This window comes from Callorhinus ursinus, unplaced genomic scaffold (genome assembly GCF_003265705.2).
Source record: "Callorhinus ursinus isolate GAN/ISIS: 27379988/994484 unplaced genomic scaffold, GSC_fseal_2.0 scaffold6, whole genome shotgun sequence".
Lineage (NCBI taxonomy): Eukaryota > Metazoa > Chordata > Mammalia > Carnivora > Otariidae > Callorhinus > Callorhinus ursinus.
This window is the reverse complement of record NW_027397068.1, coordinates 65,100,828-65,125,679: the sequence shown is the minus strand read 5'-3', so window position 1 is coordinate 65,125,679 and position 24,852 is coordinate 65,100,828. Positions and strand designations below refer to the sequence as shown.

The following is a 24,852-nucleotide window of genomic DNA, read 5'->3' as shown; positions in this document are numbered from 1 at the left end:
GTAATATCATGTTGATAATGAATTGGTTACCTCATTCATTCAATTGAATAACTACTACTGTTGGCTACTAAGCAGTGTTAAAACAAAATACAATGTGGAAACCAGACTTGAAAATCCCTTGACAAAACCAGTTAAGCCATGGAAGCAAAAGCTAGTTTAGCTTATCCTGCAATGCAGGTGACATTAGCTTGGGTCACTTTTTTTTTTTTTTTTTTAAAGATTTATTTATTTGAGAGGGAGAGAGAAAGAGAGAGCGAACACTCCAGTGGGGGAAGGGGCAGAGGGAGAAAGAGACAAGCAGACTTCCCACTGAGCATGAAACCTGACGTGGGGCTCGATCCTAGGACCCTGAGATCATCACCTGAGCTGAAATCATGAGTCGGACACTCAACCGACTAAGCCACCTAGGCTCCCCTGAAAAATTTTTCTTAGGTTCAATCAAATACTCCATAAAAGATGATATTTATCTCTCAGATATGGTTATTCAGAGGTGATTCCATAAGACCATAGAATTTTATTTTTTTTAATTTGTATTTATTTATTTTTAAAGATTTTATTTATTTGAGAAAGAGAGCACACTCATGAGTAGGGGAAGGGGCAGAGGGAGAGGCAGACTCCCCGCTAAGCAGCGAGCCTGATGCGGGGCTTGATCCCAGGACCCCGGGACCACGACCTGAGCAGAAGGCAGATGCTTAATCAGCTGAGCCCCCCAGGCGCCCCAAGATCACAGATTTTTAAATAACATTAGCCTAAAATTATCTAGGTGGAAATATTACCAATGGTAACATTAATTTCCCTGTTTTGATCGCCTAACTCAGGCCCAGAATCAGTGTAAGGTCAGGGCCTCCAATTTCTACGTGGAGTTGGTGTGGAATTGGTAGGTGTGTACAAACAATGCCTCTTTGCATCCTCTGTGCGGGGGCCTGGTTCACACGGTAGGAAGAAGGGTTTGCCTCCCAGGACATTTGCCCACTTGGGTCACACTGATATTAAAGTCCTGGTCGGGAGAGCTTGTTGGCCTTGTAAGACAGGGCACAAGCTCCGGGTTCGTTACTGTCTTCTTCCACATGTTGGAGACAATCTCTCTGGCAGTTAAATAAATAGACCCCTGCCTTTACTCACAGATTCCCTGCTCCTGCCGTTTGGGTTGCCTTGAGCCTTCTTGTAGACGGTTCCTGCCCCTCCCTGGCATGGGGGTGGGGAGCAGGGGCTGCTCTACTTTAGTCCCCGGGCTGTTGACTGGCTCAGTCCGAGAGCTACCAGCCACCGTTAGGTGCCTGCATGGATGAGGGACATCTGCTCACATTCCTGTTCCCACTTCAAAATCTGCTAAGAACTGAACTCTTCATGCTTGATTTTTCCTTAGCAACTCTCAACGTCGCCAGCTAATTTTGGGCTCGAATTCTCAGTTTGCATGCCAACCTCATTAGGTTTGGATGGAGTTGGATGGAGTTTCTTATTGTCGATGACTTTCGTGTATTTAAATGGGAACCCACCGCAGTGGTGAACGGGGCTGTTTTGGGGGGACGGCATCACAGTCTTTTCCTCCTCAAACCTGTGTGTTCTAACCAGCTGCTTTGAACCCTCTAAATTTTTTTAAAACGGGGGAATCCCAAACTACTTACCAGTTAGCATATTCTTGCTCCCAGCTTGCCGCCAGCTGCAGGAGCATTTGCCCTCCTAGTTCACTGGGCAGAGGAGCGGGGCGTCCTCGGGTGGAAGGCTGTAGGTGAAATGGTATGTCCATGTGCCTGGTCTCGTGGTTCCAGGAGGCCCTCAAACATCTCCTGCATCGCATACTTTCTTTTTCACATTGGCCATGGCTCCATCTGTCACTTTGGCCTCGCTGAGTTCAGATCTGTCAGAAACCAGCACCCACCCCAGCTCTGTCTTTCCCTGCCAGCCTAGCTCGTCCCCGCTCCCTCCTTCTCCTGCCAAACCCCATCCCTCCTCTTCAGTCACCTCCTGTCTCTGTGGCTAGTTCCAGTTTTCAGTCCCAGCTTGCTCGTCACTTCAGTACCAGGGCCTCCCACTTTCCTTGGCTTCCCTTCACCCTAATTATTCGGCACCTCCAAATGTTTTCTGTTCATCTGTGGTTTGGGGCCGATGTTTCTGTGTCGGTCGCTTCTGTTTCTACATATTTACGGTTGGTCAATTATCCGTTCTAATGGTGAGCGAGGCAGCATGAATAATTTAAAATAATTTACGTTTGCCTCTGGAATGCATTTCTGTATTCACACTTTGGGTGTGGGGGGTGTCTGATAGTCTGGGAATTCACACATCAAACTTGGTAATGAAGCCAAGGTATAGACTGCCTTGGGAGGAATGGGGGAGTTATTCAGCATTTTTTCCTCTAGCCCCTGAAATATTTTCTGGCTCTCAACTCTATGATGAAGTTGGAAAGCATCACTTCTCATATAGTTGGCTTGTTCTGGACCCAGGAGAGCCTTTCCAGTCCCTTCAGGGTGTTTGTTCAGCTATTTGTCTGGTACACACTGTCTCTGTCAAGGGGGGAGGTAATCAAGAGGGGCTGACTTGGAGGAAAATTATCATAGAATTATCTGGAGAAGAAAAATTCCTTAATTGCATGACTTTGCCAAATGAACATGCATTAAATATATCTGCTCATCAGTGTGCACAGGAATTTAAGGGGTCTGATTGTTTTTGAAAAATTGTCCTTGAAATCCTTATTGTAAGATATGTCAGCAACATGATGTGTGATTGAAAATATTAACTGGCTTTAAACGAGCAGCGTCCTTTCACATAAATGGAGGTACCCACACAGGGCTGAGTAAACATTTGACATTCAGGGTGGTGTGCTGGGCAAAGGTTTGCGTCCCTAACCCACCATGAGAAATATTTAGAGTTAGCTGATTTGTTACATAAACACTCCAACCTCAAACTCAGTCCCTCTCCTCTGGGCTCTGCCCTGCCAAAACAGAACAAACCTGCCCGTAGTCTCCTACTAATCCTGCGATGAAATATGGTTTGACAAAGTTTCTGCAAGATTTGATTTGCAAAGCATTTCAGGAGACAAAAATACAAACCTAGGGTGCTGAAGAGAAGGGGAGCCCACTCAGTGTGATTTTATGAAATCACTCAGTGTGATTTTATGAAAATGAACTCAAAGCATGCATGTACATATGCATGTAGGGCACATGGGTGAAAAGCCATTGCTCCAGGGCCAGCCCAAGCGGTTTGCAGATGCTCCCACCAGCACAGCCCGTCCCTCCACGATCCTTCCAGTGGCTTCTGGGACCCTTTCACCAGCTCCCCTCCCTCAGCCCGATTGTCCTCTTCAACATACTGAGCTCAGTGTGAGCCTTGCCTGGGAAGGCACTCAACCCATCCTGGACTATTAGACAAGATTCTGGGGTGGGAGATCAGAATTTGACTGACTCCATACACTTCTTCATTGTCCATTGAGCCTTCCTAAGGGTCTGTGGTTGCCAAGACGGCATAAGGATTGCACTTGAGAGCCTTGGGAGTCTAGAGAGCACAGAGCTGATAAGGCAGGGTGGAAATGTGTGAAAAAACATTTAATTCCTTGGTTCTGAAGAGGTATCACGAATTGAGAAGGTAGAGTGGTGATGCCTAACATACAGGCAGGGCCACAAAAGGCCAGGAGATCGACGGCTATAAATGTGTACTCATTCTTTCAATGAGTATTTCTTTAGCCCCGTCTACCTGTTATACACTGCATTAGGCACAATGGTGATACAAAAGTGGATTTGGTGTTAATTTTTAAACTTTAGTATGCAGGAGAAAAATTTAGTGAACTTCTCAAAATACAGATTCCCAGGATTCCAGAGAATCCAATTTATTAGGTCTAAATGGAGACGGGGAGCTGCATTTTTAACAAGCATCTCGGGTAATTCTAATGCAGATAGTCCTGGGATCAGTTAAAAAACAAAACAAAACAAAACAAAACAAAACAAAACACCTATGAAACTAGCCTAAATGCTTGGGAGTCTGTTAATTGCCCAGGGAGGATTTATTTCTATGTTCAACTAGCTCATATGCACTTAGCTTACATTGAATACACCAGTTGTGGCCAGTCAGTGCTGGTTCATGAAAAATTATAGCTGAAACGACACACCGATAGCCTGGCACTCTATAAACAGTGCTAGGTCAGGAGACCGTACTTTGGACCTGGGAAGGGTGCCTACCCCAGAGCTTACACAGCAGAGAGGAATGAGCATTAGATGACTTGGGATGACTTCCTGCAATGGTAAAGCTGAGATCACAGGAAGAATTTCATTCTGTTTTGTCTCATGCCAAAGGCTCAATGACGTGGTCTGACTTCGTCAAGTATTTTCTCCGTTCTTTTTGGTTTGTGACATCCACCTTCTGTCATAGAACCAACATCTTACTGTGGTCCGTAGGAAGGCCCAGCAGTAATCTTAATGAGTTGGACAGTCTCTTGAATCTATGGTTATTTTAATCCATGCTCAGAACATGATGCATCTGTAGTTCATATTGCACGAACAACTGCCCAGTAAGGGGACACTGGCTATTTAGCTCTGTCTCATCTCCAATCACCAATGGTATCCGCCCAGAGTTCTAGACACTGGCTTGCTCTGGGGAAGTTTATGGGCTTTAGCAGAAATGTTGCCAATCTCTTGTTGGATAAGGGCTTGAAGTCAAACCAAACTTAATTGACCAATTCACTGAATCTGAAAATGAAGGCCTCCCTTTAAGAGTGGTTCTAAGCGTGATCTGGGGTCTCAGGGCAATCCATCGAGGCCATGAAATCTGCCCCGTCATTTCTGAAACTTTTTTTTCCCCCTGAAACTTTTGACGCTTATGTATCTCAATATTTTCTCCTGACATGAACTGAGACCTTTTGTTTTGAATTCCTCCATTGGTGTACGGTCTCACACCAAGTCTCCTACACCACCTGGCTGGGTTTCCTACGACTCAATTCAATTCAGTCCTGACACCCACTACATGGAGTTAGTGGGGACCCCACAGATTAAAGGGCAGGGTCCCCAACAAGACTGCCTCTGCCTCACTTCTGACGCCAGTCTCAAGTGGGCTGACACAGGCTCAACGAATGGGTGGGTGAATGCGCTCAGAAAATACTTATGGATCAATGACCACCCTCTCCCGTCCATCATTCTGGGGGTTGGGGATTCAGTGGGGAACACCTCAACACGAGCCCTTCAGTCATGGAACTCGGAAGTTGATTTCCTTTTCCTACACTGACACGGCACTCTGCACTTTGCAGAGCTTCTCTCATATCGTCCGAGTTAGGCTTCTTTTATGTTGCCTGCCTGCACTACTCCTGGAACTAGAATCTTAAGATTCAGAGCAGGAGCCCTGGATAGAGCAGGGACCCTCAGGAGTGACCTGGGGCACAAATGTAGACATGCCAACACCCCAGAGCAGTGCAATGCTACCAAAGAAGCAGGATGTAGGCTGCTAGAATTCCATCATAACCTTTTTTGTGCCACGGATCCCGTTCCCAGTGTGGTGAGATCTGTACACCGCTCCCTGGAATCATGTTTTTAAATGCCATGTATGAGTTTAAAGCAAGCCAATGTGAGAGTGGAATGTGATTTTTAAAATACTGAAAGGTAATCAAATTTGATGATAGCAATATACGTGGCTCTTTCTTTACATGTGAGGTGACGAGGTAGTGGTGGTCTAATAGCTATCATTTTGAGGCCCTGATGAGCATCAATGCCACCCGGAATCTCTGCAGAAAATGGAATGTCATATTAAAATACCAGTGATTTCTTTCGGTAGCAGACACAGGTACTGTTTTACTGCTGTGGTTTGTTGCTGACATACGTAATTGAGGGAATTGCTACATTACAGTCAGAGGTTAGTAAAAACAAAGATGGAGCCCCCCCCCATTCAAGTTCATGCACTCCTGAATTCTGGTGTATTCTCCCTTGTTTGAAGTGTAGCTATAGAAGAGCTTTTTGGGGAGGGGCTGGTCAGTTTGTCTATTAGAGTTTAAGGAACCACATGAAGGTCTGTTTACTAACCAACTGGTCTGCCACAGTAGTTAACTTCTTCAATGGATATGTATTATAGGTTTGTAACAAATGCTACAAAAATGTACTTATTATTATGAGTTAACTTGTACCCCCACGTACATACACATTTATACAAAAGCAAGGGATGAATACGTGTATGCAGATTTTTCTGGAATAAATAAGCTAAGTTTCATATACACTCTTATTTATGGGAATGTGTAAATTATAAACAAACCAACCAACCCACCTGGCTAACGTCAGACCTGAGGATTCTTTTTAAATATCTAGTGTGAAGAATACTCATATATTGTTTTAATAGGGTCAGCACATTCCAGTTAAAACAAACAAAATAACCCCAGAAATAGAAGAATAAAAAGAATAGTAAAGAATAGTTTGGCTAAGGGCCTGGCTGCTACTTTCCTGAGTCTGCATTCATCTCTCCCTGTTATCAGTTAATCCCCATGGTGTGTTCCCCTGGGAGCTCTCAGAGGCTTCTTTTGGTCTGGGTCTTAACCTTTGCCAAGGTGGATGCTACAGGACTGCGAGCAGGGTAGGAGCAAGCCCCCACTCGTCTATGTGGCAGGGTGGGTCACCGGGGTCTCCCGCCATTTTGGGTCTGTTGGTGCTTTCTCCCATGTCAATTATAGAGGCAGAGAGAGATCAGGATCTATACTTCTTGGGAAGATTTCTCACTTAAAACCACCATGTCAAAGGTTGTATGATTTCTTTTCCATAGGCCTTGGCCTCCGAAGAGATGGTAGATAACGAGCTCTTCCCTAAAATAATACCTTCTCCAGTCTACGAAGGCCTCAAACCATTGAGTTGATAAGCCCGTCGATTAACCTGCTAGAGGCCTCTTATCATTTGGCAGGAGTGTATTGTAGCAGGTTAGTGAATGGGAGAAAACAAATCCATCAGAGCTCGCCTTAGGACATCTAGGGGAGGTAAATGAGGCCACACAAGGGGAAAACAGTTTGGGGTGCCCAGCAACACCTGGGCTACAGGCCGTTCACCGTGAGCGTTTGAAAAGCTCTCCCACATCTGTGTTCGGGATGCTTTATTTATTTATTTGTTTGTTTATTTATTGGCTAACTGCCTGGTGAAAGGAGGTAACGGAAGAAGTCTCTGGTCTAAAGCCCGTGGAATATGGATTTCTAAAAATATGTTTTGTAAAAACACTTTCAAAAACCAAAAATGAAATTGAATAGCAGAGGAAAATCATGAAAAGTCAAAAAACAGAAGGCGACTGCTTAAAAATGATTTTCTGAGCAAGACTGCTTCCTGAGGGCATCCCATGGAGAACAAGTTTACTGTGGACTCTTAAGACCTTCAAAGTGTTGACGAGTTGGTTGTATGTTTGCAGAGGTGTACTCCCCGATAACGGACGGGGACGGGGAGCGCCACACACACACCCTTCGGAACCACCAAGCAAAATCGTTCTTGAGACACAGGCTTGGTGTGGGGAGGCTTTCTTGTTATTTTTTAAATTTATTTTTTAATTTTTAAGATTTTATTTATTTATTTGAGAGAGAGTGAGCAAGAGAGTATAAGCAGGGGGAGTGGCAGAGGGAGAGGGAGAAGCAGACTTCCCCGCGGAGCAGGGAGTCCGATGCCGGGCTCGATCCCAGGACCCTGGGATCATGACTCCAGCCGAAGGCAGATGCTTAACCGACTGAGCCACCCAGGTGCCCCGAGGCTTTCTAGTTATTAAGCTACGTTCTGGAACAAATTAAATTGTGCATAAAGACACATTACGGGTAGAGCAGCTACCGAGCAGGGTCACTGAAGGGTGTAGTGCAAGAAGATGTAGGAAAGATCCGATGGCAAGGTCTCCTGCAGGATGTGCCTGCAGGACATGTAAGATATTTATGGTGACTATTTTACTTATACTGCTTCGAGGACAATCACTTCTTGTTTGCTCCTGAATCCTTGGTTTTGTCTTAACTTTTATACAATTTTGTTATTGTAGGAAGACATGGAAACAAAAAAGGGTCAGCAACTCCCGGGAAGGGGGTCCAGGCCATAGAACATTCTTTCCTACGAATGAAGGGTTGGACAAATGGACAAACATTTGCCAAACACCTGACCTTTAAGAGTCGCCTTCCTTTGCCCTATGGGCCTGGAGAGCTTAATGGCCATTGAGATTCATTCGCTGGGGGAAGAAATGAGCATCAGCCTTTTAGTTTTTAGGTAAGTGATGCAAACTTCACTGGCACTGAAAACAGTTCTGGATATAAAATGTACTTTGTTTTCCAGGGTATTACAACTCTCTGGCAGTCAGAAGATTTCACAACGGGCCAGATATTTCTGTGTGTGTGAGTGAGTGTGTGAGTATGAGTGTGAGTGTGTGCAAGTGCGTGTGTGTGAGTGCATGTGAGCGAGTGTGAGCGAGTGTGTGAGTGTGTGTGTGAGTGTGTGTGTGATTTCTTTGTTAGGTTTCCAAAGCCCTGGTTGTGTTCCCAATTTTCCAGAAGACTGGTGTCAGGTCACCACCCCAGCGTGAACAGTTACCTCTAGAGAGCAGAGTTTTATCTGGCCTGGGAAACTTCCTGGTTGGTTTTCTAGATACGTGTTTATTTGCAGGTCAAAGACAAAACAGAAAACTCCAGAGTGGAAACCGCTACCTTTTAGTTCACACTCTTTTAATCCTTCCATCCCCATAAAATAAACTTTCTGAAGTGTAAGCAGTGGGAAATAATGTAAACTCTGCAGAAACGGAAAATAAATTAGTTTCTCTCAAACTCGGTGGAGGTCCTTTTTACTGGACACTGTCCTCGGTTGCACACAGAATTCAGTCTTGAACAAAGAATAAATCTTTGGCCTATTTCCCCATTTCTCCCCCGTTGCGTAAGAGGCATATTTCAAGTTCACTTTCTTCGCCAGCGGCAGCAGAAAGGCAAGGAGCAGTCTGCTTCCCGAGCCTGGAAGACAAAAACACGTTTCCGGGGGTTGAAGAATAGCTGCTTACCCTGTGGTGTTAAACTGTTAATAGGGCTCTAAAAAGCCGGAGACCGAAAGAAAATTCAACAGCAGATAAGTGATTCTCTTCACAAGACGAGGCCGAGGCCGGGGTCCCTGTTTGGAATCTTTTTACTCGAGAGCCGTGGAAAATCCGATGCTGCACCGCTCTGTGACCCAGTCTGCGTAGACACCACAGGCAGCGATCGGAACCCCTGAGAAGATCAGGCAGAAATTCCAAAATTCTAAATTTGGGCTCTACAGTCTCTAAGATCCTGCTGAGTGAGAACGCTCGGGATTTCAGATTAGGAATCCTGCCGCCTCAGATTTCGGTTTCTCTTTTATGGTCGGCACAGAAAGCGAGGTCTGAAAAATGCATTTAGGGCGTGAATGGAAGGGAGGAGATCTGACCCTTCTTACTGATCTGAAAGGTTTGCTGTTTTCTCTCAAAGTCTCGGACGCCGCTGGAGCCCGCCATCTTTTCCGAAATAGAAGTGATCAAACTACATTTTAGAAAGAACAAACAAGGCAAACACCTCAGTTCCAGAAAATATGTGGTCACCACTGCAGAAAAAATGTAAAGGCAGGTACTGGGCCTTTAATCTGAATTTATGCATGCAAGAACTTATCTGTGGGGCCAGGAGTTCACACTTGGCTGGAATACAGCGAGTCGGTCTCCCACAGATGAGGGAGGGGTCTGGAGCCAGAAAGGATGCTTGCTTAGCTTCAGAAGAGAAGACAGGGATGAAGACAGGGGACCAGGAACTCGGAATACTCCCCTAGCATCTGACTCAAGTCAGGGAAGTAAACAGAAAACAAGTACTGCAAGCATAATCATCATTAACAAAAAGGAAGTATTTTTGAGGTGAGGAAGGGAGGTTTGCCTGGTGTAGCCCCCGACCCCCCCACCCAGAGAGGTGGCCAGCCTCCTTCAGTCGCTCTGGTGCTACTCCTCGACCTGAGGCTCAGTGACTCCTGTGGAGGAAGTGGGGTGGGGGTGGGGGGCTTCGTGGACTGGAAATAACCCAAGGAGGGCAAGTCTGGAAAGACCTTCCAAACTTGAGGTACGTGGTAGAAGACCAGCTGATTAGCCACGTGACCTCAGGATCCAGTGGTTTTGTGTTTAAAGGGGCTTAGAGTAGGTGGTTCCATGTTTTAAGAAAAGGCAGAGTGTTGGCAGAAGTACAGAAAGTCTGAATATAGATTTCACGAATTGGAAATGCAATAGCTACGGTGAGAATTTAAAACGGAATCAGCTGTTCAGTGTTACCAGTTATTCAGAAAACCAAAACCAATTTCAGAATTTTATGAAGACAGAATATATGAAACATTCTATCTTGGTATGGGACTGATAAGTAATCAAAGAGTGCCCAGACAAGTTTCTTTTCTTCTTCTTTTTTTGGGGGGGTGGGGGAGAAGCGAGCGAGCGAGCAAGCGAGAGAGAGAGAGACAGTGTATGAGCAGGAGCAGGGACAGAGGGAGGGAGAATCTTAATCAGGTTCCTTACGCAGGGCGAAGCCCAACTTGGGGCTCGATCTCAGGACCCTGAGATCATAACCTGAGCCGAAATCCAGTCGGATGCTAACTGACTGAGCCACTCAGGCGTCCCCAAAAAGAGTTAATAAGAACTTCCCACCTATTAAGCTTCCAAATATTCCATTTTAGTTAGACAGATGTCAATGAGATGGTAAAGACAGGATGGCTGATCTAGTCACCAGCATCTTTTATTTAAGTGGCTTGGGCTTCCAACTGTGTACTCCAAAGATGATGGCTCAGGATGATGCACTCACTGACCTTTTTCTTGGAGCACAATGGTGATCAACAGTTTTTGAGCGGTTCCTTAGAAAGATAGTTTCAATGAGCACTGAGTGTTATATGTAAGTGATGAATCACTGAATTCTATTCCAGAACCAATATTGCATTGTATGTTCACTAACTAAAATTTAAATTAAAAAAGAAAAAAAAAAGACCCAAAGCACAGAGCCCAGGTGCTCCCCTCGGGAGCCCCGAAACCTTGTGGTTTATAAACTGGGGATGACAAACCCTGCCCATAGAAGTGCTGGGCAGCAACCACACTCAAGATGAATTTATGATTATTAAATATCATCAAACATTTCTGCTCTAAAGGCAGTTGTTCAAGGAAGAAATGAGCTTCAAGAAAAACCTTTTTTGGTAAATAACTAACATCTAGAGCAGGACTAGAGTCAGTCTGATGCTGTACTCAGCCTAACTGCCCATGGGGACGAAGGGAGTATCTGAATTCTTTAGGAAATCTGCCAGACTTTATTGTGTCCACTTGAAACCTGCTGAGACTCAGAAGTATGATAAAGGTTCAGGATGAGATACCAAAAGGGGAGGGAAAAAATCCGAACGAAAGACTGAAGAGTAATGTGGCAGGGCCCGTTCCATTGGGACAAACAACTTATTCTAATTAGTTCTGTTTGGTGCTGTCCAAAAGAATGAATCAGGCCCTTTTTCTGACAATAGTGAAAGCACCACAGGGGAGCCCTGGAAAGGAGCAAGAACTCAAACTCTGGTGACTTCTTGGCGTCTCCTGTTCATATTAAGTCTCACTCGATTTCCTAGAGAGTGAGCTGAGCAGGAAAGGAGAGAAACAGACATCAGCGGAGTGCAGTCTCCCACGTGGTAGATGTCTGCAGCACGTGCCACAAAGGACACTGCAGCCGAGTGCACGGAACCATCTGGAGTCTGACCACTATGGGACATTTCCTCTTCCAATGCCCAAATTTGTCTAAGTTGACTGTCATCCAAAGGTTCACATTTTCATATTTTGTACTTTTAATAGCCACAGACCTTTGGCTGTCAGTAGAGGTGGTCCCTGACTGCCGTATGCGTGAAGGCACAGGAAACAGACTGTTTTGTGGGGTCATTATACTGAGAAGTCCAGGGGGTGCCTGAGTGGCTCAGTCAGTTAATCTCTCAGGTCATGATCTCGGGTCCTGGGATCGAGTCCTGCATCGGGCTCCTTGCTCAGTGGCAAGCCTGCTTCTCCCTCTGCCTGCTGCTCCCCCTGCTTGTGCTCGCTTGCTCTCTCTCTCTCATATAAATAAATAAAATCTTAAAAAAAAAAAAACACCCAACAACAACAACAAAAGAAACCAGCAAAAAATACATTGAGGAGTTCCCAAGAAGGAATGTTTGCTTTGTATAGTGGTTTTCTCCTGCAACAGCGGATCCATTTTCCAGTTGTGCATGCAAGAGTCAAGTGATGGGTTTTGAACAACTGCTCAGCAAGCCTAGAAACGGGATTGGGCAGTTCATGAAGCAGAAAGGAGCCTTGGATGAGTGAGTGGGAAGAGAAAACAACGTTCGATGAGAGAGTTCAGTGGGAGGTAGCCCTATTATACTTTGACGAAAAAGAGCTTGGACAAAGTCATAGCTTTTAACACCCAAATAAATATCTTTTGTTATAAAAAAAAGCTCACCCAGTGATCCCAAAATTATAGGTCTGCTCAAATAACTGGTTACCATCTTCTAGAATGGGCCAAAGTTCACTTACTCTGTGACTGAGATGCAAAGGGCATCCTTTGGTTTGGGCATCAAGGATGGGGCGAGAGAGAGTGAGCACGGCCTGGTGGAGCCTCGGCATTTGTGTTTATTAGCTGTGTGACTTGAGCACGCTGCTGGCCTTCCTGGGCCAGAGTTTTCGTGGTGCTGAAATAAAACTGCTCACCTCGCTGGGTTGATGCCAGCACGACGTGGGACAGGGATGGCAAAGCGACTCGTGCCAGCTACAGAAGGAGAGGCAGGGCCGAGCAGGGGAAAGAGCTCTACGGTCCCGTGGGTCAGGGTCACTCCTCAGCTACGCCCTCTCAGAGACCCCAGGGGAAGCACCTGCCTCCACGGGGTGCTGTGACCACCCATGCAAGGTGCTCAGCACAGGGCCTGGCACACCGAGGTAATCTCCACAGGCCAACATCCTGGCTTCCAACCCTTGCTCAACCTTTCAATAAAATCCGGAGGGAACACAAACCTAAGGATTTAAGTGCACGAGACAGGAAAGTGAAGGACGCGTCCCTCGGCATTACCTGAGTCTTAACTGCAATAATTAAGGTCTAAAATTGGGTTTTTATCACCTTCTTGGAGAACACATGAAAATGGACCACAAGGCTGGAAAAGCACTATCCACGAGAGATGAAGGATGATACACTCTTGTTCTGGGGAAAAGTGACCCATGGCGATATAGCATAATGGGTTCCTGATGTGAGAAGACCAAATGACACCATTATCAAGGCTCCTGTTTACAGGCTTCTTTGTTAGTCTCCCTGAGTTCATTTTGTGGAGTTTTCTTTTTCAGAACTGGCACAGATAGGAAGCATGGTTGTGGTTAAAGCTAAATACAGCCCCTGCCCCTCAGGGACCAACACCAAACCCCACACGCCACCAAAACCAAACAGTCCCACACCTGTGTTAATGTAATTTCACAGAGGTATGGTCCCTTACCTTTCTCATCATAGCCTAGGTCTTTCGCGTTTTAGTAACAAAGACTTACCAAAAAAAAAAAAAGAAAAGAGAGAGAAAGCCATCTCCCCATGTTGACTACCGGTCGTGAAACCCCCAAGAGTGAGGCTCCTGTCTGCCTGGCTCAGGGCCATCACTCAGGCAGCTGGAGAAAAGGCTCTTTAGGTCAAGCAAGTTCATCTGGCAGGTGTACTGGCAGGAGGGAGGCGTGATGGGCTAAGGAACAGCAACAGGAGTGGGGGTACTGCACTGGGGTGTTCGGGAAAAGGAATGTGTTTTGAGAATATGGTGAGGACATGTTTGATATATGGGATGGAGAAAAGCCGCTTCAAGCCTTTACAACCGCTGATGGGGAGTTTTTCAGGCAGCACGATTAGGAGGTTGGTCATTTCTCTTCATGAACGGAAGCGAGGACAGTAGCCAGCAGGTGTGGCTGCAGTACTGAGGGGGAGACATGAGTAAGACCAGGGACCCCCACTGCGGGCTGCCTAAGGGAGCTCCAAGTTGAGCCCAGCCCCCCCTTAAACTGTGTGGACCCTGAGTGATCAAGGGGTCTCATTTCTGCTGCTCTGTCCTTCCTATGACTCACTGGGCACTCTGCGTTAGAGGACCTGTCCCGTCTCCATGTGTCTTTCCAGTGGTATAAGAGCTGAATGCATCTGTTCTGCCGCAGCTGAGTGTTACAGGTTAAACTGTCCCCAAATAGACAGGCTGAAGTCCTGACCCCCAGGACTGAAGACGGCGACCTTATTTGGAAATAAGGTCTTTGTAGATGTCATCGAGTTAAGATGAGGTCAGTGAGGTGGGCCCTGACTCCATGTGACTGATGTCCTTACAAGAAGAGATTGCCACGGGAAGACAGAGAGACACACGGGGAGGAGGCTGTGGCCGGGTAGGCAGAGACCGAAGTGATGCGGCTGCAGCTGAGGGACATCAAGGATTGTTGGGAGCTCCCAGAAGTGGGGAAGACACGGGGAGTCTCTGAGGGGGCATGACTTGGCCGACACCTTGACTCGGGATTTCTAGCCTTCAAAACTGCGGGACAAGACTTTTCTGTTGTTTTGAGCTGTCCCGTTGTGCGAAGCTGTTAGGGCAGCCCTAGGGAAGGGACGCACGCCAACTCCTCTGTCACGGGAGTCTGACTCTGTGCCGAGAGAGGGGCGGTAGGAAGCTAGAGTTATGCTTTTTAAAAGGACTGCAGACACAGCAGTCCCCCCGCATCTGCGGATTCGCTTTCCACGGTTTTAGTTATCCACAAGCGGTGTGGTCTGGAAGCAGATGATCCTCCTGACCTGGTGTCAAAAGGTCAACAGCAGCCTAAAGCTATGTCATGACGCCGCCGTCACTGCCTCACGTCACCGCATCACGTAGCCATAGTCATTTTATCGTCTCACGTCATCACGTGAAGACGGGCGGGTGCAGGACAATAAGGTGTTTTGAGAGACGGAGAGAAAAAGAGCACATTCGTATAACTTTGGTTATGGCATGTTACGATTATTCTCTTTTATCAGCAGTTATCGTTGTTAATCTTACTGTGCCCAATTTGTAAATGAAACTTGACCGCATGCGTGCGCGTACAGGCCAAGGCACGGTATACGCGGTGTTCAGTACTATCCACCGCAGGGTGGGGTGGGCTTGTGTGCCTCGTAGACGTGTGAACATAGAGGCACACTCTATTAGCTTTAATTCTGGAAATATTCTTCTTATGAGTTTAAGGGTTCTTTCTTTCTTTTAAGGATTTTATTTATTTATTTGAGAGAGAGAAAGCGAGAGACAGCATGAGCAGAGGGGGCGGGGCAGAGGGAGAGGGAGCCTGACGCTGCAGGGCTTGATCCCAGGACTCTGGGATGGTGACCTGAGCCCATGGCAGATGCTTAACCCACTGAGCCACCCAGGCGCCCCCACAGGGCTCCTTTTTTGTGGCAAGAGATGCCTTAAACAAATCTATACTCAGAGGGGACATGATTTGACTTACTGGACAGGAGCCCATCTAACTGTATATCTACGTCTAGGAGTGGCCCAAGCCACAGGCTCTTATTAGGTAGGAATTCACAGTAACCAAGTCAGGAAATTACTTATCAGACCATATTTTGTAGTACATATTAGAAAACCAAAACAAAATAAAACTAAAAAACATTTGGCTGGGGGGGGTGAGGGAGGAAAAAAAACCAGTAGAAATCACAAGTAGCCTACCTGAATTGGGTCCTGTGGAAGTTGGGTTCATTTAGAACAAGCCTTTAACTTGCTCTGTTTCTGTATCAAGATCTATATCATAGAAGCAGGGCCGGGTCGGCAGTCCCGGCATGGTGCTCATCTAGAGGAGAAAACAGAACATGAGCTATTAGCAGATGCTGCCAAGCAATCACTCCGAACATGGTACATCTAATGACCAGAATTATCTACATAATTCAATTCAGCCTCCCGTCACTTTAGGTCCCATGTACCTGTAGCTCTCTAAATTCACCATCTGCTATTTCAGTCTTTGTTTAGGAAATGAAATAGAAAAGGCAAATGTCAACTTCCTGAAAATGGAGACCACTTACCTCCCCCCATGACCCCACAGCACATCACAGCTCCGAGACTGATTTTCAAACCCTTTCTTTCTAGATGACAGCTTTAAAAAAGTTGAACCCCTTTGGTTGAAGGGGCCAGTGGGGGTGGGTGAAGTGAACAATAGCCTTTTCCTCACCCCCAAGACACGTTTTTGTAAAATCTACAACTCTCGGAGGACAGTTTGGAACCAGCTGCTCTGCCCGCTGTAAGAACAGTAACTGATGTTTGCTGACCGCTTACCATGCACCAGATGTGGTGCCACATTTCCCTTTTTTGACCCTCCTAACAACCCTGTGAGGTGGGTACTTTTATTATCTCCATGCTACGAGGAAGGACACGGAGGTTTACAGAGGTTAAGCCACTTGCCCAAGGTCACACAGGTAATAAGTAGCAAAATGGGAAATTGAACTCCAGGCCTATAACCTCAAATGACTCATTTAACCACCACCACGACCGCTGGGGCACTCTGTGGGTTAAGGGTTTTACACGGATTATCTTAATTAAATCCCCCACCACCCTGAGAGGTGGGTACTAATTTCAGCCCCACTTTCTGGATAGCACAGAGCACATTCAGGCACAAAGGCATGTGCTCAAGGACATCCAGCAAGTCGGTGGGGGAGAACTGATTAAAACCAGGCCCCCACTCCTCGCTGCTTTGCTGCAGTGTGTCCAGTTTATCAAAGTGCGTCTCTGCCCACTTGCACCAGAAACCCTTGGTATCCTGGAGAAAACTGCGGATTCCCCCGGTGACACACACTAAAACACAGTCTAGGACCTAGATTGTGAGGCTCCTGGAGGTTCTACTCCTTATTGATTATTTTAGTATTTCCTACTATGCTTTAATATTGCACTTTGCACAAAAAGGATGCTCATAAAGCAATGTTGCATGCACTTGTTTGGAGGAAAGACACCTGGGACTGTGCTTAGCTTTGCTCTTCTTCGAGGATTAAGTGCCGCGCCTTGCAAAACTCCTGTCTGTCCTGGCCGGAGAACATCCTAGTGAGATGAGGCTGTGAAACAGCTAGCACTTACAGCTCCACGGTTCGCCCTTGTGTTCCCACCTGGCAACAGAGCTCAGCTCTCTCACTTGCTTCTGCACTGACTTGGCATTTCCCCCTCTGCCGTGCGCGCGCCCCCCCCCCCCCCCCCCGCCGCCTGTCCACGATGCTCTTCTCGTACACGGGTCTGTGGACCAGGAGCATCGATATCACTGGGAGCCTGTTTGAAATCTCAAATCTCAGAACCCGCCGCAGGCCTGCTGAATCAGAATCTGCAATTTTAGCAATTCCCACGTGATTCGTGTGCACGTGTCCGCTTGATACGCGCCGCTTGGACAATGTGGCCGAGGAGGCCTCCTTTCGCACTGGGAAGGGGGCTCCCCCGGTAGAGGCGGTGAGGAGGAAAGGGACCGGAAAGCCCGCTGCACCCCTGACAGCCGTAGGTGGGGGACATCCATGCACCCGTTGGCCTCACTAACCACCTGCTCCCCGAGAGTGTGGTGAGGGGGCCACGGGGTACGCTCTCCCACTGTGAGGCGCAGCTAGGTCCTGTCTTGCTAATTGCACAGGACTGTACTTTAGGTATATTATGGACTAAAAAGGCTTCTGAGGCCTGCCTGGAATATAGCTACCATTTGTAACATGTCTTGGAGAAAACATGCTCTGCGTTCAAACAGTTAACTACAAATAAGGTTTCGGCACACAGCCTGCTTGTGCAGGGGGGTGGGGAGTATGACTTCCTGTGTTTTCAAACTTCACTTATGTGGATGGCTACTTATCCCTGTTAAGTTACTGTTCCTAGCAGAGCAGTGACATTTTTCTCTGGTTACTACAGTGGCTGCACATATCCGAGGGACCCCAGAAAGAAGCCCACACTTACTCTTCTGGCCCTGGGACCCCAAACACAAAGGCCATTGGTGGCAACTGCTGCCATTTTTTTTTTTTTTGCCAGTTGCCTGTGTATAACCCACAGCAGGTACTTTATAGCAGTTTCCCTGCCTGACTACATTCTGACGTGGGCATTTGGCGATGCCTTCATAATGTGTCTGTGTGTGGGTGGGGGGGGGGAGGGCGTGGATTTGGGAAAAGGAACCAGCATCTTGTAGTTGAAGAAATGTCTGATCACATTCAGCCACAGCCATGCTGCCCCATCCCTTGAATCAGCTCTGGGGGTCGAAGGCACATTTAGTTGGAAGAACATTACCCAGACTTTGCTGCTTTGGAGGCCGCCATGCTATGGGCCCCAGAGCCGACTTCAGTGGGAGGCAGGCCTGCCTCCACACCCGGTGAGAAGGCCCAGGAAGAACCCTGTGCATCTCGGCCCGTCCGACCAAAGCCACGGGGGCAGCTTCTACTGCAGAGAACACCACTCCCCTGCCTGCTTGTTTATGCTAGTTTTACCGACGTGAAAATTCAATGCTTCATCATTAACTTTTTTAGCTGAGGCAGGATAGAGGCTGACAAAGGGAGAGTGTGGTTCGTGTTGATCCAGGAGCTGGTCTACTGGCTGCAGCGGAACGGAGCATGCATCTTTTGGTCATTCCGATGCTTTCAGAGCAAAACTGGGAACTAAAAGGAGCCAAGATATTAAATGCCGGGAGGTGTGAAATGTGTTTCCTCTATTTTCAACCCATTTCTCTCAAATGGGGGAAAAGAAGTTCAATCAGAAGACTCATGTTCCCCTCCAATTGTGCAATCGTCACTTCCAAGAGTCAGGACCGGCAACAGCAGACGGGAAAGCACACAGTCTGAAGAGCCAAGGGACTCCCTGCCCCATGGACAGAGAGCTAACTCCCAGTAAATCTCCTTCTAAAATAAAAGTTCTCCTGCTGAGCAGACACAATATGGAATTATGTTAGCAAGACCGAATACACTCACATCAAATTCTCTCCAGTAAAAAACTCTTGTTATCAAGGGATTGTGGCCCCAGACAAGAGTCAGAACTGCACTATGGGGAAGAAAGACTTTGGACAGCCCTTGGGAGTTGACCTCTGGCCCCACGCCTGGGTCAGAGGTGATCTGTGCTGACTTTATTTGCGTGTCCTCTAAGAAGGCCACCTGCTTAAAATAACGGGGGAGCCACTAAATTGTACTTACTTGTCACGCTGCATCAATGGATTCTTTCACAAAGGCTGAAAAACATGGGCTTTTGCCCTTCATGACCCCCATTTTAACTACAATGAATCTTCCAAATCTTTACTGATTTCGGGGTAAGCTTATTTTGGAGAAACGATGAGTTCTATGATATAAACATATATTAAACCTAGTTCAAGAGAAAATATTCATATACTTCAAAGTAGTCATTGTAAGTAAAAGAATATTCTCAGCATGAGTAGAAAAATTACTAAAACTTCTCTTTCTTAAAGTGATGGAGTCATAATTTCTACTTAACCAACATATCGTTGTAGTTTTGTTGTGTTTGTGTAATTTTTTGACTTCTCCTTAAATCTACTACTTTTCATACTGAATAAATCATCCAGTTTTATTTTGGTTCAGAGACAAGTATTTTTATGCACAACTATTTTATTCTTGCAGTTCATGATCCAAGGTGGACTCCCTTCTGCACACTTCTCCCCTCCCTCCAAGAGATGGTAGTGCACAGTTGATATATATCATCTTGTTTCAAAAATGTAAGAATTGAAAAAGACTGCAATGGTTAACTCCATTATGATATAACTTAAATAAAAAGATTCTTATGAAATAATAACTCAAAAATGTAAATTCCTTATTAAGCCAAAGTATTTTCTGAGTTGTAACTATAGTGTCCATTGCTTCTCAACCTTTTGGCTAAGATCAAGCTTAAATACAGTGCCTAGCAATATTAGGCCTCAGAAAAATACTTTTTAAAATAGATGAGTAAAAATGGAGGATAATTAGGAAATTAGGATAATTAGTGAATTAGGAAACAAACAAAAAGATACTTTCTTCCCGCCTGTCCTCTCCCTGCCGAAGCCCGGGGGACCAGGGCGAGATGCGGGGACCATGTTCCGACACAAGCTGATGGCCCTCGACTACCACAACCTGGCTGGCTTCAACTGCAAAGATGCAACAGAATTTAGAAACTTTATTGTTTGGCTTGAGGACCAATCAGACACTACAAGACTGAAGACAGAGGTAATTTAAGAAACATCCACAGCAGTGACTGGCCCAAGTTCTTTGAAAAGTACCAAAGATGTTAACTGTCCTTTCAAGATTCAAGATTGACAAGAAGCAATTGACTGGCTTCTTGGTTTAGCTGTTAGACTTGAATATGGAGATAATGCTGAAAAATACAAGGACTTGGTACCTGGTAATACAAAAAATGCTGACCATGCAGCTAAAAATGCAGAGCCATTGATCGACTTGGATGTAAATAATCCTGATTTTAAGGCTGGTGTAATGGCTTTGGCTAACCTTCTTCAGATTCAGTGTCATGATGATTACCTGGTAATGCTTAAGGCAATTCGCATTTTGGTCCAGGAGCGCCTGACCCAGGATGCAGTTGCTAAAGCAAATCAAACGAAAGAGGGCTTGCCTGTTGCTTTAGACAAACATATTCTTGGTTTAGACACAGGAGATGCAGTTCTTAATGAAGCTGCTCAAATTCTGCGATTGCTGCATATAGAAGAGCTCAGAGAGCCACGGACAAAAATTCATGAAGCCACAGTAGCTGTTCAGGCAATTATTGCTGATCCAAAGACAGACCACAGACTGGGGAAAGTTGGAAGATGAACATTTTAGGATTTCAGCTTCTCATCTACTTAATACAATTGGGAACCATGTACACTCTGGCATGTGTTTGGAAATCAAATGTCACATTTTCAAGGGAAGAATCCTAGAAAATTGACTATGTTCTCGGGATTTACCATCATTGCTTTTTCTTTAATAAAGTTCAGGAAAGTGGAAGAAAAAAAAAAGAAAACTTTCTTGAGGATGGGGCTTTTTCTTTGTTTCTTCCCTTCCCCTTTGAATGTGAAATAAGCTACTCTAAGATGATGTGTACGGAAAGATGGCCAAGCGTAGATGTCCAATGACTGAAAGAGAAGGATATGAAAAATCATTCTAATAAAAACAGATATTGCTGCTACCACTGGAATTTCCATTTGCCTGACTTAGTGGAGAGGGATGTTCTGGGATTTTTTCCTGGGCAGTTAGGGAACATTCACCTGCACAGCTTGTGACCACATTCCAAAGGTGATCTCTGGTTAGTGGCTAGCAACACTCTTGAGAGCATGGAGGTGTGTCCTGTTGGAGTGTACTTATCTTTCCTGGTGGCCGATGAGGTCCTGTTCCTGTGTGAAGGGACGCAGTGATGTTTCATTCAACTCAGCAACCTTTGCTGAGGGCTCACTATGGGGACATGAAGGTGACCAGGACCTGGTCCCCGCTTCCAGATGGACAGACCAATAAAGCAGACCACTGGACTATTTGGACCAAGTCACCTTACTTTTTAGTTAAAAAAATTTTTTTTATACAAAAAGAATTTATGTACTAAATTCTTAACTTATGACTTTCTAAGATCTAAGTCATGTTCGATCATTATAAACATTACCATATTGTGCTCACATATCGTGCCAGTATTACATAGCTGAGATTATTCTGATTTATGTCAATGGCCCTGAATGAAAGAATGAGCAAGCACAGTTATTCTTCTCATCTTCTGTGAGGGATGATTATCATTTTCTTCTAGTGGTAGGAAGATAGTCCCTAACTAACTTTTCTTGCCATTTTAAAAAATCTACTTAAAAAAATATTTTAAACATAAAAGTAAAAAACAGTAGAAGTAAAAGGCAGACTCCTCCTGTCCTTATACGCTTCCCAGACGGAAGCCCTGTAAACAATTTCTTGTGTCAACTCCTGGGTAAGTTTCTCTTCCTATTCAAGCCACGCGTCTCTATAACGTATACTTCTGTCATTTTGTAGAGAAATCGGATAATTCCACATGGACAATTCTGAAATCTGATTTTCAGGGAGATTAACATTGAAAAGAGGTAACTGGTAAAATTCCCCCTAAACAAAAGAATGCTCGCCGGAGTGCGTGAGTCAAGAGTTGTCACTAACATATTCAATGCGTGAGGTCCATGGGCCTACCTTTTGGAAAAGGAGAGATGGCAGGAGTCCTTTTAGAGAGAAACAAAGATAAATGTGATGCAGGGTTTGACTGACCAGACATACACAAAGGAAATGAAGAAATTTTGCAACTTTTTTGCAGTGCCTCAAGCATCAGCTAAAAAATTCACATGTTTTATAAAGGACTAACAGTTTGGAGTTGAAAGACTTTGAGAAGTCTCCCCCAACTCCAGAATTTTTTCCTTTATTTGTTCTGATTGTAGGGATGGTACTCCTTAGTCCGCTTTTATCTGTGGTTATCGGGAATGCCTTCATGTTGGCTTGTTCAGTAAGACAATGTCCTTCCAGTCCCTGTGCCTGGAAGCTCAGGGGCGGCACACTGAAGGCTTGGCTGGGTCCTGCAGCCCCCAGGTTTCTCTCGGCTGTCCTCTGGGTGTTGGCCTCATCCTCAGGCTTCTTGCTGTGCGGGCAGCTCTAGGCCAAAGACTCATACCCCAAGACATCCAAGCAAGTAAGAATGTCTTCTTTTTTTTCTGGATTCCTTTATTTATCAATTTCCACTTAATAACTTGGTGCCCTGGCAACTCCAATGGTAACACCTCTGGTGCTATATATATATCAGCACTTAACATGTACTGTATCCCATGTACTTCCTACAACCCTCCAAGGCTGGTGTTAGTGTTACCCTGCTGCTATTATCCCCACTTTGCACATAAGGAAAACAAGACGTGGAAACGCATAATCATGTGCCTCAAATCACACAGCCCAGACCTGATGGAGCTGGAATTCAAATGCAGCGTGACTCCCGAGACCCGGCCCTACCCATAACCACGGAGCCCTACGCCCCTTCTATCACGGCACTGAGTTCACTGCCCCTAGGTGGCAGCAGGTGTGCTGGAGCCCCAGCGGGATAGGAAGGTCTCCCCACGGCTGGACATCGACCCGTCCTATCAAGCTACTGACTTCTCAGCTACAGCATTCAGGTAAATAAATTTACATGGATTTGTAATGTAAACTCAGCTACCTTACAACTTTAGCCTGGATTCCTTCTAAACTATAACATTTATTTAAGAACATGTTACACGGCTTGTGCTTGGGGTCGTATCTTTCCAAATTACATCTTAAAAATCTAGTCAGAGCAGTTAGCAGTGAGTAAATACCTTATGACTGTTAAAAAAAAAGTCTCCAAAATGATATACATACAATAACACCAAGAGTTTTTTTCTTAAAAATAACAGGCTTGCTACTCTTTAAAGATCCTCTGTGAGACATGGATTATTTACTCTCCTCTGAAACGTGTAAATACCACAATCCACTGAAATACATGAAGAGCCACATCAATTTTTTACTTAAAAATTTCAGGGAAACTATTTCATAACTATGTTTGGAATTTGTTCTGGTAACTAATTTTAGAGGGACGGCAAAATCTAAAATAGACAAATCTAAAACAATGCTAACCTTGGACCAACCAGTTGGTTTCTCTGTCACTTACAGGCCTTTGTTTTTATTCATTACCAAAAAGATCCATGAAAGCCACATTTACACAGGTGCAGCAACGGGCTCTAGGCAGTTGTGTGGCCTTCCCTGAGGCCCATGAGGACAGGAATCACCTGTGCAGAGGCTCTCAGGGGACGTCCGGGGCAGGGGGGGGGGAGGGGGCGGGCGGCAGTAACCCACTCAAGACCGAGCTGTGGTGGGATAGGCTCCGCGCCTGTAGGACTTGTGTGTCCTTGAGTAAGTTACTTCACTGAGCCTTGGTTCCTTACCTGGAAACACAGTCTGAGTATCAAAATATCTACATTATAGGGTCATTTCAAAACTCAAACGAGGTAAAGAAAGGACCCTAGTTTAGTGCTCACCCACAATCGATGCTACTATCATTTTATTACAGAATGGACAACTGTAACTGTGTCTTGAAGTGAGTGTGTTGTAAGTTACTTATGGTAGACACGGGAAAAGGAGATCCGAAAACAATTCTGATCTAGGATGAATTATAGATTTCTTTTCTAAGAAAAAAATGTTCGGTGGTCTGGTGAGATTCCCCCCTAACTTTTCTGGCCCTACAAACAATTTTAAAAGCCAGGCTTTCTGGTCTTCCTACTTATGATAATCAAATCTGAAGCTAACCCCACAACAGTCCAGCCCCAAAGTATTCAAGCAAACAGGGACTGCTCTTATTGAGGACAAATCTTTTCCGAGGAGAAGCCTCTAGAAGCGTGATGATGACCGGAAAGCAGGCGTGACTCTAACCTGGGCTGAGTGGGGAGGAGACGAAGACCCCTGTGTGTGTGGGGGCAGGGGCACGTTCGGTCTTCAGCCAGCTGCCGGACAAGTGGCAAGCCGCGAGCACCCCCCAGCAGCGCTGGCAAAACAAACCAACTGAATAATGCTTCACCATTTGGAAACTCAATATTAAGTAATCAAATTCTGGTTTCTGGGAAGCTCGTCATCTGAACAGCAACCGAGATGTTCTGGGCATGAGTTTCATCCCAAGGTCCTCATGGCAATTAAATCATTATTCTGTTACCCACTTAAAGGGGAGAGAAGAGGCAGGGGAAGGGGAGAACCGGAAGGAGGAAGGCAGGAGTGGGGGATGAAAACTGCTTTTACTTAGCTGATCTGCTCTTTCTCCCCCAGGTGCTTGTTACAGAGACAGAGCTGCCCCATCATTTACTCTTTCCCTTTAGTCTTCGCCCCGCCCGGCCCCTCCCCAGGGATAAGAAGCTCCTGCAGCAGGAACACACAAGATGGAGGGAAATGGTACCCATTTCTTTAATGTCTCCTTTATGCTGCTCTTGGAACCGAGGCAGAGTGGTGGTCCGGGG

At 45.7% G+C, this 24,852-nt stretch overlaps 1 protein-coding gene and 1 pseudogene across 3 annotated transcripts in view; one reads left to right on the top strand and one right to left on the bottom strand.

Annotated features, from left to right (window-relative positions):
* Window positions 1-8,540: 8,540 nt before the first annotated feature.
* Window positions 8,541-24,852, bottom strand: part of MTHFD1L (methylenetetrahydrofolate dehydrogenase (NADP+ dependent) 1 like) — a 185,235-nt gene continuing 168,923 nt past the window's right edge. Inside the window, exons 27-28 of one of the 3 annotated variants that reach the window (XM_025866325.2) lie at window positions 15,621-15,741; window positions 8,541-8,908 (exon numbers count right to left, since the gene is read on the bottom strand). In XM_025866325.2, the coding sequence (XP_025722110.1) occupies window positions 15,652-15,741 (90 nt within the window). In that variant the 3' untranslated portion in view covers window positions 8,541-8,908; window positions 15,621-15,651. Of the gene's footprint in view, window positions 9,430-9,467; window positions 10,785-15,620; window positions 15,742-24,852 lie in introns of those variants that run through there. The other 2 variants (XM_073894090.1, XM_073894091.1) reach the window with 2 other exon arrangements.
* Window positions 19,946-20,894, top strand: LOC112819324 (RNA transcription, translation and transport factor protein pseudogene; annotated as a pseudogene).